Source organism: Hyperolius riggenbachi, chromosome 10 (genome assembly GCF_040937935.1).
Source record: "Hyperolius riggenbachi isolate aHypRig1 chromosome 10, aHypRig1.pri, whole genome shotgun sequence".
Classification (NCBI taxonomy): Eukaryota; Metazoa; Chordata; class Amphibia; order Anura; family Hyperoliidae; genus Hyperolius; species Hyperolius riggenbachi.
Window position 1 is genome coordinate 197,427,192 of NC_090655.1, and position 19,152 is coordinate 197,446,343.

Below are 19,152 nucleotides of genomic sequence, written 5' to 3' on the forward strand. Positions count from 1 at the left end.
ACTAGCCAGTAAATCCCAAATGAATCCTCCCTGTTTCAGCCTATAAAGGGCGTAGATTTCAATTAGCCACGCCCCGCTGTCTCGTTGCTCCTGCCGTTTGCGCCGCTGTTTGGTTACCGACGCCAGCTCGCTCTGCTGTCACTGTGACAACAGAGTTTCCATATCTCAGTCAGGACCTTGTAATTACTGTCAGCCAATCACAATAATCACATGTTCAAACAAGGAAAAGACGGCTTTGGTCCTTTAAGTGAATCCGAGATGAAAAACTAACTATAGCAAGTAACCTGTCTATATATCTTATCTAAAGTTTAGATGGTTTACACAGTAAATCTAGTTGCAAACAGGTTCAACAGTATATGATTTCTTCTCGTGATACAATGAGAGCAGCCATATTCTGCTTGTCATCATTACACAGGCAAGCTGCTCTGCATCTCCTCCTCCCAGCCTGTGAAAATTCCACCTCCCTCTCTCCTTACCCCCCCCCCGCCTCTGAAATCTTGTGCATGCTTCAGCAAAAGCCTCCTCCTCCCAAGGCTGAGCTCCCATGAGCACTTTCAGCATGGGACTCAGAATGCCGAGGAGTTGGGTGTGTAGATACATCGATTTACATGCAATTACGTAATAAATAAAATTTTTAAAAAAGCATTTGGGGGGAAGAATGCCCAATAAACTATATATAAGGGGCAGAAAAATGAAGGCAGCAAAAATTTGTCTCGGATTCACTTTAAAGAGGAGGTCCGAGGAAAATGAAAAAAACATTTACTTACCTAGGGCTTCCTCCAGCCCCTGGCAGCTGTCCTGTGCCCTTGTCGCAGCTCCGCTCCCAGCCAGGGACCCGGAGGCCCCTCCGTTGCAGATGTACGAGCACCACTCGCAATCGCGCTCACGTGGTCTGGAGTGTTCTGCTTAGGTGCAGAACTACTGCGTCTGCACGGAACACTCCAGACCACGCCAGGCAGATTGCAAGCGGTGCTCGCGCAGGTGCAGTAGATGCCAGTTAGGGACCCAGGGACACTGGCTGGAAGCAGAGCTGCGGCGAGGGACATATTGGCTGCCACGGGCTGGAGGAAGCCCCAGGAAAGTAGATTTAAAAAAAAAAAAAGTTTTCGCATCTGTCTTTTAAGGGGCCAGAATCATCTTGTGCCAAAGTGGTTAATGTTAAAGGGATACTGTGGAGGGTGAAAAAAAACTTACACTTACCTAGGGCTTCTATCGCCCCCCTGTAGCTGCCATGTCCAGCGTCGTCCTCCTATGATCATCTGTTCCCCGCTGCCAGTCCCGGTTTAATTATTCCTCTTTTTTTTTTCCACCATCCACAGAACCCCTTTAACTTTTCACACCAATGTTGTGGCTTTTGGGCTGCCAAAAGATCTTGCCAGTGCTTTTGTGGTATGAAATTCAGGCATTTATAATGTTAACAGACCCTTACTCTTGTCTCACAAAGGCAAGGCATACACCATAAAAATATTATTTAATCTATCTAGCAGCATGCTTTTGGTCATACAGACAATACTTTAGAATATATATATATATATATATATATATATATATATATATATATATATATATATATAATTTATTTGTTTGCAACCTTTCAACTGAACTGGGTCAGGAAGATACATGCACATATACTTTTTCACTTGACATTAGGGTCTTTTGGTACTACTTTAACTTTGGCCACATATGGTGACATTTATCATCTGAAAATGCAAACATGGTGGTAAGATTAGAGTAGGGTTAAAGACAGTATGCCCTTAGCTGTAGGAAAGTTCATTTGAATGACTTCAGCAGATATCATAGGAGCGTATATATATATCAAACACATTCTCATTGGATGGATCTCACCCATAGTAAGCCAAACTTCTGCAGCGCTGAATCTCCGGTGCTGACGGGTCGAGGGGGGTCGGGTCGATCAGTTGGGGCCCTTTTCCAGATAGTCACTTGGGAACACTTTTCTGCTGGCTAGGCGTAGCGTGGACCGACGGCTGACTGGCGTCCCAAATCAGCCCACACTGCGGTCTCCAAGAACTTCCAAGCAGAACGCCCGCACTGCTGCCCGCAAAGGCTCCTGGGCAGGGTAGTTCCCTGTAGTGAGTGGACAGCACAGCCAGGCGTTACGTAGACTCCTCCCACCTAACAAAATTCTACCCATAGCGTGCAGAAAGCTACAAAAACCCTCCCACAATGCAAGGTGGAGGTGAGATCATTTTTACCTTGGCACTGCTTTAGGCAGCCATTCAATGCAGGGGGTATCCAGATCCTGGGGGATAATGAGCACAGGCTTGTAATTACAGTTATCTGTGTATAAAATGTCAGTGAGACTCTGGACTCTTGACAGTCACTTTCCCAATTCAGCCATGAGGAAAGAACTGTCAAATGACCCAAGAGAGAAGGTTGTTCATCTTTATGAAACTGGAAAAGCATAAAAATATATATATGAAGTTTAGAATGCCAATCAGCAGTGTTAAAACTCTCATAAACAAATGGAAATTAAGGAGTTCCTTTGAAAGCAAACCACCGCCAGGTAGACCAACAAAAATTTCATCCAGGACTTCAGGAGAATTGTTCAGAAAGGAAAGAAAAATCCACAAATAAGTTGAGCTTACATGCAGGCTTTGCTCCAGAAGTTTTGTGGATGTTTCTAGATGCACAATAAGAAGGCACGTGAAAAGAAATGGGCTGCGTGGCTTAGTTGCCAATAGAAAGCCATTACTGTGCCAATGCCACAAAATTGCCCACCTAAAATATGCAAAACAGTACCTAGGGGATCAACAAAACTCCTGGGAAAAAAAAGTAATTTGGAGTGAGACTAGAATTTACGTAGATGGTCACAATTACAGACACTATGTTTGGAAAAATGTCAGCAAGGCGTATGATGAAAAGTATACTATCCATACTGTGAAACATGGAGATGACTCTCAGATGTTTTTTGCGGAGGGGGTGTAAGTGAACTACAGCAGCACAGAGATTTGGTCAGAGTTGATGGCATTAGCCCGAAAGCTGCATGGACACGCTGGAAAATGATCCCAAACACAAGGCCAAATCAACTCAGCCATCACTGTCTACGGCAGAAAAAAGTAACGTTTTTGGAGTGGTCATCACAATCTCCTGATCTCAATTTCATTGAGCCACTGTGGGGAGATCTCAAACATGCAGTTCAGATAGCCCAAGAAGTTACCCGAACTGGAAGCATTTTGCCAGGATGATTGGGCAGCTTTACTATCTGAGAAAATTAAAGTGGTCTGAAACTCCGACATAACATTCAATAAAAATATGTTTTCCTACTTTATTTATTATACAATTATCATATTTGCTTTTGTTCATAAGTAATATTGTCTGTTTAAAAATTACAAGTTTCCAAAGTGTAGTTTATCGTGCCCTAAAAGCTGTCATTGCATTTTAGTCAAACTGCTTTTTATTATATATTGACATCTTCTAATGAGCTATTCTGAACTCTGTGTGTGCCTGAAGCAGAGACAGTTTCTAAGAGAGTGTTTGTTTACATTCCAGTGTTGATACATTTGTGTTTAACCTCTTGAGGACTGCAGTGTTAAACCCCCCTAGTGACCAGGCCATTTTATGTAAAATGGGCCACTGCAGCTTTAAGGTCAAGCTGCAGGGCCGCACAATACAGCACACAAGTGATTCCCCCCCCCCTTTTCTCCCCACCAACAGAGATCTCTGTTAGTGGGGTCTGATCTCTCCCCGTGTGTTTTTTTTATATAAATATTATTGTTCTTTATTTTTTGATACATTTTTCCACTTTTTTTTCCATTTGTATTACCCTAGGCCCGCCCTCCCTCCCTCCCCCCGCCAGCCAATCACTGTGATCAGCTGTCATAGGCTTCAGCTGTGTAACACGGCTGTCCCCAGTACAGCACTGCTGCAGATCGCAGCACTGTACTATGTACTTAGGGCGGTTTCGGAGACTGAACGAGAGGCGGTGCCCCCCCCCCCCCCCAGCAGGAGATGCGCGCGCAGCCTGCGTGCAATCTCCTGCAAACTGCTGCCCCAGGACTTTACGCCGATCAGCGTTATGCGGTCCTGGGGCTGCTACCGTGGCCACGCCCATCGCCGTGACGCGGTTGGCAAGCAGTTAACAAGTAAAACAGATAGATGTTATCTGCAGTTGGATTTGAAGCTGAATAGCAGGACACAATGCTTTGTTTAACCATTTCAGTGATGTTCCAAGCTGTGAGGAATCTTTTAGAGTAAAGTAGAAATGCTGGCTTTCAGCCCACTTTAAGTTCCAAATCTATATACTTCAAGCTGTCATGAAAGGGGGGATACACAGTATTAAAGTATTAGGAAACTGAACAAAACAGGGACCATCTTAGCATTTTATTAATTGATGTTTTCTTTAACGACTGTGCAATTTTTAGATGTCTAGTAGTTTAATTTGAATCACATTAAAAATAAAAGAGATGTTTTCTGATAACTGATTTTTTTTCTTTCAGAATGGTACACATCATACAATATCCGATGTATATATATATATATATATATATATATATATATATATATATATATATATATATATATATATATATATATATATACACAGTGGGATGCAAAAGTTAGGGCAACGTTTGTAATCGTCATGATTTTCTTCTATAAATTGTTGGTTGTTACGATAAAAAAATGTCAGTTAAATATATCATATAGGAGACACACACAGTGATATTTGAGAAGTGAAATTAAGTTTAAATCAAATTAGGCAGGTGCATAAATGTGGGCACTGTTGTCATTTTATTGATTCCAAAACCTCTAGAACTAATTATTGGAACTCAAATTGGCTTAGTAAGCTCAGTAACCCCTGACCTACATACACAGGTGAATCCAATTATAAGAAAGAGTATTTAAGGGGGTCAACTCAATTGTAAGTTTCCCTACTCTTTTAAATTTCTCTGAAGAGTAGCAACATGGGGGTCTCAAAACAACTCTCAAATGACCTATAGACAAAGATTGTTCACCATCATGGTTTAGGGGAAGGATAAAGAAAGCCGTCTCAGAGATTTCAGCTGTCTGTTTCCACAGTTAGAAACATATTGAAGAAATGGAAGACCACAGGCTCAGTTCAAGTTAAGGCTCGACAGAGGTGACGAAAGGTGAAAACAGTCAGAGTCAACCCAGAGACCAGCACCAAAGACCTACAACATTGTCTTGCTGCAGATTGAGTCACTGTGCATCGTTCAACCATTCGGAACACTTTGCACGAGGAGATGCTGTATGCAGAGGAATCCTTTTCTCCGCCCACAGCACGAAAAAGAGCCGCTTGAGGTATGCTAAAGCACATTTGGACAAGCCAGCTTCATTTTAGAATAAGGTGCTGTTGACTCCTGAAATTAAAATTGAGTTATTTGGGCATAACAAGAGGCATTATTCATGGAGGAAAAACAACACAGCACTCCAAGAAAAACACCTGCTACCTACAGTACAATATGGTGGTGGGTCCATCATGCTGTGGGGCTGTGGGGCCAGTGCAGGAACTGGGAATCTTGTCAAAGTTGAGGGACGCATAGATTTCACTCAGTATCAGCAGATTTTTGGAGACCAATGTCCAGGAATCAGTGACAAAGCTGAAGCTACGCCGGGGCTGGATCTTTCAACAAGACAACGACCCTAAACACTGCTCAAAATCCACTAAGGCATTCATGCAGAGGAACAAGTACAACGTTCTGGAATGGCCATCTCAGTCCCCAGAGCTGAATATAATTGAAAATCTGTGGTGTGAGTTAAAGAGAGCTGTCCATGCTCAGAAGCCATCAAACCTGAATAAACTAGAAATGTTTTGTAAAAGAGGAATGGTCCAAAATAGCTTCAACCAGAATCCAGACTCTCATTGGAACCTACAGGAAGCATTTAGAGTCTATAATTTCTGCAAAAGGAGGATCTACTAAATATTGATTTAATTTATTTTTTTTGTGGTGCCCAAATGTATGCACCTGCACCTAGTTTTGTTTAAACAATTATTTCACATTTTCTGTAAATCCAATAAACTTAATTTCCCTTCTCAAATATCACTGTGTCTGTCTCCTATATGATATATTTAACTGACATTTTTTTAATCGTAACAACCAACAATTTATATATCTTTTCTGTTTTACTGTTGCTAAATATTTCCTCAAATGCCCTTAGGAACATTTTTTATGTGGGAGAAGATTTATTTACAGGCTGTTGGTTACTCTCATGTCATTTGGGATCCTCTTCCTGTTGTAAATACCACATTCCTGAAAACATTTTTGTAAATTTGTTTTTATTCCATTTGAGATCCATAGCTTTTACCACAAATCTCCACTGCCCACTGTAATTGACACTGAGCCTTAGGAAGAGTCTCTTGCTCAATCCTTGTAGATGTAACTCTGCCCTCATTGTTAAGTGTGTTATCTTTCCCACAGCTTCTTGCAAGCATGTGGAAAGTCTTTTTATACCTTGATGTTATTACATTGCTGCTGACTTCATCTACAGTAATTGAGTTTGGCAAATTGAAACATTTTAACAGTCCACTGAGGATTTTAACCCAAACTCTGGTTTCATCAGCGGTAGTGAGGAAGCATCATCACTTAAAGATCTGATGAGAGATACTCAGACAAGAACAAGTAAGGGGAAGACAGCACTAAGGTAAAGCAAGGGACTGCATACACAGAATCTCAGAGGCTCCTTCAACAGAGAAAATAAGAATACAATAAAATCAATAAAACATATTTAAGGAACTTTTTATAAAAAATTTAACTGAACTGAAGATCCAATTTTTTTTATGACAATTTCTAAGATCACATTAATCTAATTTGATGTTGTAGATCAAAAGGGGCTTTGTTAGTTTAAGCTTTAATAATGTATGACTATTAGCTTGGAGAATTCTCTGCTGCATTTCTGAAAAGTGCTAAAGCACCAAACCTCCGAAGAAGCAGCTGTGATTCTAACACCTTCCAGAAGCATTGTAAGAAGAATTGATTTAGCACAGAGAATAGAAGGACACAGCTGACAATAGCGGACCTGCCTAATCCTCTTCCAGAAAAGTTTGCTGAGGCTGAACCATGGGTTGTGTCACCGATTTCTTCACCTATGAAACAACCAAGTCTGTAGTGGTTAAAAGTTGGACCATCGGTGTCATCAACAGAGCAGTACAGCTTCTCATTATAACCTATTTTGTGTGGTAAGTAATTGTTCATTATTTATGTCTTACTAGTATAAATTGTTGGATTAAGTTATTTATTTGGAAAGCAAATTCAAAATAAAGAAAATTGTTTGACACTTACTGTACTCAGTAAAAAATCCTTTTTTTTTCTGATTGGTTGCTACGGGCTACTATAATGTGTACAACACTTCTTGCACACACCTGAACAATCTTGTACATGCTTTACATTGTGAGAGGTACTTTACAGCTCCTTAGATTACATATTTGAAATGACTGTTGTGTTGTCCACCTTGTAGAGGTATTTCATTGTCTATTGATTTAAGCCACCCTTTATCCTTTGTGTTTTGGCAACTTTGATTTAGATTTCCCGGCTGTTGCTCTGGATAGTGTAATGGTTAAGGGCTCTGCCTCTTACACAGGAGACCTTGGTTTGAATCTCGGCTCTGCCTGTTCAGTAAGCCAGCATCTATTAAGTAGGAGACCTTGGGCAAGTCTCCCTAACAGTGCTACTGCCTATAGAGTGCATCCTAGTGGCTGCAGCTCTGGCGCTTTCAGTCCGCCAGGAGAAAAATCTTCTGTGTTTTTGACTCTGCTCATGCCAATCTTGCGGTGTTGCCGCTTCCCCCAATATTTTTCATAATATTAAATATATTTTAAAAGTGTTCTTCATCAATGTGACAATCTTACCAAATCTATGTACTGTGGTAGAAGTGTAAACTGAGTGAATTTATGAATAGATACATTAGGTAATCCCTCATATTCCATAAAAGTGGTCAGATTGTACAATTAAGATTTATCATTAATGAGCACCCTAAATGGTACAGTGGATGCTACTTGCTACCACAAATGAGTAGGTCAGATGGTGAATTTCGGTTACAGCAGACCCTGGGTGGTATAAGACATAGGGGAGCATGGGGATGTAGGCACTCAAGTTTCCTCCCACATCCCAAAAACATACAGATAAGTTAATTGGCCCTCCCCTAAATTAGCCCTGGACTACGATACATACACTACATGATACATACATAGACATATGACTATGGTAGGGATTAGATTGTGAGCCCCTCTGAGGGACAGTTAAGTGACAAGACTATACACTCTGTACCGGGCTGTGGAAGATGTTAGCAATATATAAATACTAAATAATAATTTTTAAAAAGTATTTTAATTTCTAAAGTATTAGAACTAATAATAAATGCTAAGAGCATCTACAAACATGTCCACATATACAGTCTCTAATGTAAATAACAAGGTACTGATAAATCAAGTTTATGATGTTGCATTACTGAAATCATTAAATGACAAACTTGAGAGGTTCCAATCATTATTCTAGATTGGCCGTGATCGGTGAGTTGCTATTTTTCAAAGTTTATAGCAATTTTGCTGCAAAATGCATGCAGGTTGGATATTTGCCAGAAGAAATGCATGATCAGGATAATAATGCTGCGTACACACTTGAGATAAAAGTCTTTAGAAAAGGCAAGATCACAGACCAATTTTACCCCATTTCATGTAGTATGAGAGCCATACCTACACAGTCTATTCTATGGAGCTGCACTCCCCATCAGCTAAAATCTTTGCAAGATGCTCTGCACAAAGATGCCCGTACACATTCAAAAGATCATTATCTGCAAAAGATCTGTTCCTGCAAAAGATCCATTCTTGCAAAATGCATTCATAGTCTATGAGATCTGCAGATCATCATACACACCTTGTTTAACAGGCAATCATCTGCAGATCATCTGCAGATCAGATCCACCAGGATGGATTTTCAGATCTGCAGATGATTGCCAGATATGCAGATGAAGTCTGTTAAACAAGGTGTGTATGAGGATCTGCAGATCTCATAGAATATGAATGCATTTTGCAGGAATGGATCTTTTGCAGGAACAGATCTTTTGCAGATGATGATCTTTTGAATGTGTACAGCGTCTTTGTAAGAAGCCTCTTGCAAAGATTTTTATCTGATGGGGAGTTCAGCTCAATAGAATAGGACTGTGTAGGTATGGCTCTCATACTACATGGAAGGGGGTAAAATTGGTCTGTGATCTTGCCTTTTCTAAAGACTTTTATCTCAAGTGTGTATGTAGCATAAGTATCCAAAGACCATTTTTTTATCACCTCACCTGACGCATTTACGCTCAGAAGTATTCAGTGGGACTTATACATGCATAGATTTTACTATCATTTTATGTGGTTGACCAATAAAAAACTAAAAAGTTAATTACATATGGGCATATGCAATTAACTTTTTCTTCTGAGTCTTCTCCAAGGAGATAATTTTCCATCTTCTCTTTAAAATAACCTTTCAGCATGTTGCAATTAAATAAGTAGTTGAAAAAATAGTATCAATATAATTTAGAGTATCTTGTTGCTTTCTGGAGTTTTGTTGACAATGACAAGGTGTTAAAATAGTAACTAGAAGAAAACTCAGGAGAAAACGTTACTTGCATATGGGCCTAAATACGCTGAAGTTGTTGATTGCTATAAAATCATTAGTTTCTTGCAGATTCACACCAATTCAGTTGAACTTTCTCGTTCCATACTTTAACTATATTTAATTAAAAATACTAGTGCAATTATTTGCTCTTAACGCTGTTTAATGAAGCCAGTCGATTAACTGGTGTATTTCTGGCGATGCTGATTCTTGTGAGAATACATGACCTCACTGGAGTAGATGTTTGCCTGATCTGCTGTTGACCTGCTTTGGTAAAATCCAGTTCTTAAAATGCAAAAAGCTTAACTGAAGGGTAATTAAGCAAAAAACGATATTTCATGTTAGAGTAGAAAGGTGTAGCTAACATGCTTGAGCTTATCACCACACTGTTGGCATAGTGGTTCAGTAGTTAGCACTTACAACTTGCAGCACTGGAGTCCCACGTTTTGTTTCCAATTCAGTATGCTGTCGTTTCAGAGTCATTTCAATGTCATTTCTTGTCATTTTCATAATTCAGAGTCTGTAGGTTCTCCACATTTGTGTGGGTTCCCTCTCAAGGCATGCCATTAGATTATGCTTCTCACACAACTGGCCCTAGAGTATGATGGTGCTGTGAGACTGTGAATCCCACTGAAGGACAATTAGAGCTTGCTCACACTGGCCATTAGATTATGCTTCTCACACAACTGGCCCTAGAGTATAATGGTGCCGTGAGACTGTGAATCCCACTGAGGGACAATTAGAGCTTGCTCACACTGGCCATTAGATTATGCTTCTCACACAACTGGCCCTAGAGTATGATGGTGCTGTGAGACTGTGAATCCCACTGAAGGACAATTAGAGCTTGCTCACACTGGCCATTAGATTATGCTTCTCACACAACTGGCCCTGGAGTATGATAGTGCTATGAGACTGTGAATCCCATTGAAGGACAATTAGAGCTTGCTCATACTGGCCATTAGATTATGCTTCTCACACAACTGGCCCTGGAGTATGATGGTGCTGTGAGACTGTGAATCCCACTGAGGGACAATTAGAGCTTGCTCATACTGGCCATTAGATTATGCTTCTCACACAACTGGCCCTGGAGTATGATGGTGCTGTGAGACTGTGAATCCCACTGAGGGACAATTAGAGCTTGCTCATGCTGGCCATTAAATTATGCTTCTCACACAACTGGCCCTGGAGTATGATGGTGCTGTGAGACTGTGAATCCCATTGAGGGACAATTAGAGCTTGCTCATGCTGGCCATTAGATTATGCTTCTCACACAACTGGCCCTGGAGTATGATGGTGCTGTGAGACTATGAGTCCCACTGAGGGACAATTAGAGCTTGCTCACACAAGCACATTAAAAAATAAACAGTCATTTAAAGCATTTTAAAGATGGGGGAGGGTCCATAGTAGCAAATGGAAAGACTAAGGGTTTCAGAAGGGGGTGTAAGACATTTTTAAATGTCTAAGGGCCTAAATTTTGTTCAGCAGTTTTTTTTCTTCTTCACTGTGTTCCCACCTCCTTTCATGTGTAAAAGCTCTCTGTCAGCTGCCCCCCTCCTCAGTTATGCAATAACCCCCTCCCTCCCCTTTGCGGTGCACTGCACGATTAACATTTTAAGCAAATATTGCCTGATTTAAAGAAAATATGGGCATTTTTGTTTCAAATGATGGAACCCATTTGTAAAGGTGGTCTGCAGTTTGCCATTAGACAAATGCTTTTATTAGGGATGAGTTAGCAAAATTTTCAGTTGTGGACTGGCAGCAAATTTGCCTCAATCTCACTTAGCATGATTTTTTATGAATCTGCAGACGGATTTCATATCTTACATTAAAGTCACTGGCGCCGAGCTGCCGAGATCTGTGGCTTATTGCAAATCCCTCATTTATGCAATCATCAACAAATTTGCACTGCGTGTTAAAGAGAATAGTGGTAGCAAGCAAGACACAAACATGGTGTACATAATAATACAGGAAATTGTATACACCAAATATAGACACTGCTACAAAATACTGACTTGGTAGACATAGTAATTACTGTGACAAATGTAACATGATGAATAAAATGCATGACAAATTATAAGAGTAGTATATAGTATTCATACCCAGAGGCAGTGTGTTTTTACTTTATCTAGTAAGGAGTACACCTTGGCCAGAGGTTTTAAGGGGATATGGCTTAAGTTAGATCATATGCTTGTTGGAAAAACTGAGTTTTGAGGGGGCGCTTAAAGATTTTAATCACTTCCCTACACAGGTTCAATTCACTTCCCTACACAGGTTATTTCCCCTTAAAATCCACAGCAATTTTTACACATTACACTCCTTCCATTAATTTGCCAATACGTTTGTTGCTACTTATCACACTGAAATTATATACAGTATATATATTTAGGGGGAAGGGGGATTTACCACAAATCAAGCTTTCTTTGGGTGGTACTTTTGATAAGAATTATTTTATTTTATTTGCATTTTAAAGGGAATAAGAAGAAAAAATATATTTTTTCTCATTTTTCAGCTGTAACCGACCAATCGATTACTATCATTTTGGAGATACTTCCAGAAATATCATTAGAGGCTACTGCACTTGGACCTTGCTTGAAGTTCCTGCACCTGTAGGAAAAACAAAGAACAAAACACAGCAAATACACATTTCACAAATCTTCATCAGACCTTTTTCTTCATCTCACTCTCAATACGTCTATAGCGATACAGTTTTCTCTTTCCTATCTAAAAATATGTATGCATACATGTATGTGAACAAATACACCTGAAAGAAACCAAATAGGAAATGGACTAATGCTTCTGGTTGGGTAGATAAGTAGTGACTGACTCGAAGTAGTCCTTACTGTATGGTAATGACCATAACAGTCTTCAGTTCCTTGCAAAAGTCTTATCTAACCATACAGTGGCTATGAATTCATATTCACACTTAAACCTGTATATGATCATGGAGTAGGGGTACCCCTTTAAAAGAACTGATGATAAGTTGCTGATGAAAGATCTTTTCCTGAAGCAGATGATAGCTTATGATAACCTTACTTTACTTTACATGCAGCACACTCCAAGATGCCAGTTCAATAATTCTGAAGTAAGTTTCTTCCCTTTATTGTTATCAAAGTTTTTCTTTTTCCTGTATGTCACATATGTAAGTATCAATTCTCTCCTTTTATTACTTCTCACTGCAGGTTGGTTTAAGCTCTAAATGCAATCACTTCACTTGCAGAACACACAGAACACAGCAACAGATCTGTTCACGGGTAAGTTCCTATTTTTCTCCCATGAATTGATAAATTTCTTTACTAATGTGTTATTCTCTTTTCTCCACACAGAGAGATTAACACTCCAAAAATATCGTCAGGTAAGTGTCTTTTCCACTCATATCAGGCAGAGCCACACTGGGGATTATTCTTGAGGCATATGCACAGTCAATGTACAGAGCAAATGCATTCAAACACAGGCTGACTGGCTTTACTGTGGAGAGACAGATTAATAATCAGTACCAGTGAGTGCACACACAGATTCTCTCACTGATCAGCATTGTGGTGACAGGTAGGGAAACACAGTCATTGATTCACATTATACAGTACTCTGGTGTTGCTATGACAACATTTCTTCTCCTCACACACACTGTATATATATTATCTAACTGTAGAGAATCAGACGAAGAATATTTAGCTGATTTGATTTGACAGTCTGATTTTTGTGTCATTACTATTAGGAAAACTCCTGTCATTTTCTTTCTGTGTTTCTGTGTGGTGAAATTTCACTTATCTGTCAATTTTTCCTGAAGTGGTCTCCTTGGCCTTGCTGAGCTATCTCTCACTCCTCTGTGGATGAGGTGTCTCCCTGTTTTGACTCAGGGAGCTGTCTCTCATGGTCCCCTTTCTGTGTGTCATCAGTGAGCTAAATTCCTCTGCTACTGAATGCCATTTCTCTCTCTGTCAGCTCAGTTTCTCCCCCTCTGGTCTCTGTCATCTCTCCTCACGCTGCCTGTGTCACCTTCTGAGGTAAAAATCAGAGAGGGCTTGCCTCTTCAGCTGGAGGGGCGTTCCCAACCTGTGTAACTGACACCCGCCCCCTGACTGAGAGCAGAACAGCCATCTTGAGTGCTGGCTGCTTGCTCTGTGTAAATACAGCCTGTGCCAGCACTAATTCTCATAGCTGATGCTGGCCAGAAATAAAAATACATGTTTTTTTTTTTTTTTTTTAAATTAAAGAAGCTGCACTATTTCCCGGCAACAAGAATAGCTTTTGCGAGTCGTAGTCTCAGAGAGACTGAGAAAAATCCAGCAAATTACAGTTCTTTCCGGCTAGAATTGTTGGCAGTGGTATGGGCCATCGAGTTAGGTACTTCCAGAAATATCATTAGAGGCTACTGCACTTGGACCTTGCTTGAAGTTCCTGCACCTGTAGGAAAAACAAAGAACAAAACACAGCAAATACACATTTCACAAATCTTCATCAGACCTTTTTCTTCATCTCACTCTCAATACGTCTATAGCGATACAGTTTTCTCTTTCCTATCTAAAAATATGTATGCATACATGTATGTGAACAAATACACCTGAAAGAAACCAAATAGGAAATGGACTAATGCTTCTGGTTGGGTAGATAAGTAGTGACTGACTCGAAGTAGTCCTTACTGTATGGTAATGACCATAACAGTCTTCAGTTCCTTGCAAAAGTCTTATCTAACCATACAGTGGCTATGAATTCATATTCACACTTAAACCTGTATATGATCATGGAGTAGGGGTACCCCTTTAAAAGAACTGATGATAAGTTGCTGATGAAAGATCTTTTCCTGAAGCAGATGATAGCTTATGATAACCTTACTTTACTTTACATGCAGCACACTCCAAGATGCCAGTTCAATAATTCTGAAGTAAGTTTCTTCCCTTTATTGTTATCAAAGTTTTTCTTTTTCCTGTATGTCACATATGTAAGTATCAATTCTCTCCTTTTATTACTTCTCACTGCAGGTTGGTTTAAGCTCTAAATGCAATCACTTCACTTGCAGAACACACAGAACACAGCAACAGATCTGTTCACGGGTAAGTTCCTATTTTTCTCCCATGAATTGATAAATTTCTTTACTAATGTGTTATTCTCTTTTCTCCACACAGAGAGATTAACACTCCAAAAATATCGTCAGGTAAGTGTCTTTTCCACTCATATCAGGCAGAGCCACACTGGGGATTATTCTTGAGGCATATGCACAGTCAATGTACAGAGCAAATGCATTCAAACACAGGCTGACTGGCTTTACTGTGGAGAGACAGATTAATAATCAGTACCAGTGAGTGCACACACAGATTCTCTCACTGATCAGCATTGTGGTGACAGGTAGGGAAACACAGTCATTGATTCACATTATACAGTACTCTGGTGTTGCTATGACAACATTTCTTCTCCTCACACACACTGTATATATATTATCTAACTGTAGAGAATCAGACGAAGAATATTTAGCTGATTTGATTTGACAGTCTGATTTTTGTGTCATTACTATTAGGAAAACTCCTGTCATTTTCTTTCTGTGTTTCTGTGTGGTGAAATTTCACTTATCTGTCAATTTTTCCTGAAGTGGTCTCCTTGGCCTTGCTGAGCTATCTCTCACTCCTCTGTGGATGAGGTGTCTCCCTGTTTTGACTCAGGGAGCTGTCTCTCATGGTCCCCTTTCTGTGTGTCATCAGTGAGCTAAATTCCTCTGCTACTGAATGCCATTTCTCTCTCTGTCAGCTCAGTTTCTCCCCCTCTGGTCTCTGTCATCTCTCCTCACGCTGCCTGTGTCACCTTCTGAGGTAAAAATCAGAGAGGGCTTGCCTCTTCAGCTGGAGGGGCGTTCCCAACCTGTGTAACTGACACCCGCCCCCTGACTGAGAGCAGAACAGCCATCTTGAGTGCTGGCTGCTTGCTCTGTGTAAATACAGCCTGTGCCAGCACTAATTCTCATAGCTGATGCTGGCCAGAAATAAAAATACATGTTTTTTTTTTTTTTTTTTAAATTAAAGAAGCTGCACTATTTGTAGCAGGGCTACACAGCCATTGTAGTTTTAAAATAAAATATGCTACTGTAGATAAAACGGACACATTTTATTTGCCCATTTGTCCCGGACTCCCAGTTATTATATCTAAATTATGTCCCTAGAACAATGTATGGTGACAATATCTTATCTGCAATTAAAGGTGTATTTTTTCCATGTTGTCTTCCTTTATGCTAAATTACTAATTATAAACCCTTATTTCCAAATATAACAGTATTTAAAAAAAAGCTGAGTCCTTATTGCATTTTTTTTTTTAAATGCTGTCACTTTGAGGTTTTTTATTTCTTTTACAGCTGTTTTATTTTGGTAACTATAGGGGAGGGAGAAGTAATAGTTTAATAACTAATGGGAGATTTATTTTTTTAATGTATTTCAGTATATGTGTGTATGTAGGTGTATTTTTACTTTTTGGCTAATCGTAAGTAAGGGGAGCAGAAGGCGATAACGAGCATTACAGGAGGTAATGCTCGTTATTTTACCCCTTATCAACTATGCAGGCTGGTATAGCCAGACATTAGAGCATGGTCAGTATGGGGCTCCTTGCCCTGAGCTACACCATTCCACATGGTCCATGGCATGCTATAAAGCCTGCCCTTCTGTCCCTCATCTCCACCTGTGGTGCCCAGGAGGAGGTGGGGGTATGTATGCCTGAGGGTGTAAGTCCTGGGGGGCAGCTAATGGTGGAATTTGGAAGTCCCCTATAAAATCAAAGCCCCCCCCCCAGATGTCCACCCCTCAGCTGAAATGGGTACACGCGTCGGGGGTTCCTTAATCAAGTTCTTCTACAGAATATTGGCATGGAATAGTTCATTAAAGATAAGTATTTCTCTTTAATTTAGAATGATAAAACTATTTGTAAACCTGTGTTTTTTTTTTTAAATAAGCAAATGGTACATAAGTTTTCATATACGCATTTCACCTGGAGGCAGAGGCGGATATCTGGGGTCCCCTTGATCTTAAAGGAAGCCTCCAGATTCAATCATAAGCTCCCCCCATTCCCCGGGTCTCCACCCACAGGTAACTTAAGCAAAAATGATAAAGCTAAGTAAGCAAAAAATATATATTTCACTTTAGAGTAGAAAAGTGTAGCTAAGACTAAAAAGACAAAACAGGCAGCATTGCCTCAGGTTACACACACTTAAAACTGCGGTAATGAATACATGAACATTTTAAAAGGTTTGAATAGCTATGTAGGAACAAGCCCTTACTGATCTGAATTATTTAATGTGGAAACAGTGTTAGCACTATACAAATGAACAGTAATGATTTAAATATATATCAGTCATGTTAAGAAAAATGTTTTTTGCTTTTGTGTTATTCACACTATTGACTGTCTGATGAGAACTGTACTGAAAACACCATCTAGTTGTAAATAATTGATTTTGTGTTGGTGCTTAGAAATGCCGTAAGCAGACTGGATGTTTGCACTCCCAATTACTGTAAATATTGTGTACAGCCAGATCCATTTAAAGGGCCAGTTCACTTAAAGCTTACATTGCAATTTTTGATATTATATTTTGGAGATTTCCTTTGTTGCCTGTGAATGTTTTGTTGATTTTGCCTTACATGTGTATAAAATGTGGGCACATTATTCTACAGTGCTTTGAGAGAGCATCTCATTTGCTGTATGGAGATGACACACCTGTAGGATAGCTCAACATTATTCCAATAAGAACATATTTAGGGATTCAGTAGCATGGGAGGCTAATGGTCAGACCTGTTGCCTTACAGCTGTTTTAACCTGGCTTACATTTGCACAGCATGAGTGCTATGCACCTAGCCACCATGGGGCAGTATCTCCCACATTATATATTATTGCAATTTCTTATAAAATACCTTTTTTCTTTTTCTTTTACTTATGTTCTGCTTTCATGTGATTGAAACGGCATGTTGTCCATTCCATAGAGGTGCTGGTAATTTCTTCTGCTCAAGGCATTCCTATTTTAATCTCAGTATAATTTCTAGATAATCAGCTAGTGCCTAGAGGTAAAAACATTGAATACCTTCTAATAGTGTTTCACATTAGACAGTCCTTCCTTCCCACACCCCACGTGCCTCTCAAATACCCCCCACCCCCATCATTCAGAGCAGCGCCAGCTGCAGCGAAGCATATACTTTAACTCATTCCGACAGGACAGGTCCTCTTCTCTACTCTGTGTAGATGCAATGTGTAGCCTATTAGCTTGCAGCTCTCCCGACACTATATGTCTAGTGATAGGAAGCTGCAAGCTGGCTGCACAGGTGGCTACATGGAGTAGTGATGAGGACCTGTCCTATATACGCTCCGTGGCAGCTGCCACTGCTCTGCATGTTCTCGGTGGAGCAGGGGGGAGAAGAGGAGTTCAGGAGGTGGGAGCGAGCGCATACACACACACAGACCCACACACACACACCCACACACCCACACACACACACACACACACACACACACACACACACACACACACACACACACACACACACACACACACACACACACACACACACACACACACACACACACACACACACACACACACACACACACACACACACACACACACACCCCCTACAACAGCGATGCTTGCAGGGGTTCTTGTTACCCCAGTGCTAGTATGCTAAGCCTGTGATTTTTATATGTTCTGATTCACTAGCCCTAAATAAGTGTGCAGATCAGATGCACAGACATTACTCTCTCTCAGTTCTTTTTGAAACTTGTATCGCAGACCAGAATGAAGCCAAAACGTCAGCACAACTACCAAGCAAATGGTAATGTTTTAAATGCAATATCGATTTGGCAAGCTTTGTATTCCTCTTATATCAGAGTCCTGTTCTGGATTCTCCTGAGATCTCTTGCATAAGACTCCACACTGATTCAACTAACTGTTCTCCTAAGTTTTCTCTCTAAAGATGTTATCAAACCGTATCAATATAATAATATACCAGCAACCCTAAAATAATTCCAAATAAATTGTCTGAGGGCTAGATCACAGTGCTCAATTGAGGTGCAGAATAATTCTGCATGTCTACTCACTGCACAACAAATCTATGGTAGTGTTCACAGTACTACATTGTAACTGATTGCGTTATTCTGACTCACTGCATGTAGGCTTTGTTTTAAAGACAATGGCCAGTCTCCATTGCAGTCTTGTTATAATGCATGTGTTACAGAACTGACCGCTGTGAACCTAGCCTCAAAGTCACTCACGTTTGAGGTTACTATTCTAAACTACCATAGGTAAATTTTTTAGGTGCTAAAAAAGATGGATAACATGAAAGCTCAGGAGAAAAGTTAACTGAATCAGGGTACATTCTCATCCAACGTGGCCTTTAAAATAAGTTATATGCTGCCTCATAGAGCAGAAATCGTACCAGCATCCAAACATCCAACCTGCACAAAAACACTTGAGGCCTTGCAAAAGCTATAGATGTAGTACACTTAGACTTTAAAAAGGCTGTTGACACTTTTCCTCACATTAGCCTTGTGCAGAAGCTGAGGATACAGGGATTAGGGGAAAAAATATGTTTGGTGTGTCTAGAAAGTTTGTAAACTTTGT

General features: G+C 40.1%; 1 protein-coding gene across 1 annotated transcript in view; it reads left to right on the top strand.

Annotated features, from left to right (window-relative positions):
* Positions 1-6,872: 6,872 nt before the first annotated feature.
* The window catches only part of P2RX3 (purinergic receptor P2X 3), a 168,211-nt gene continuing 155,931 nt past the window's right edge, over positions 6,873-19,152 (top strand). Inside the window, exon 1 of the mRNA XM_068258255.1 lies at positions 6,873-7,156. Coding sequence (XP_068114356.1) covers positions 7,038-7,156 — 119 coding nt within the window. The 5' untranslated portion in view covers positions 6,873-7,037. The remainder of the gene's footprint in view (positions 7,157-19,152) is intronic.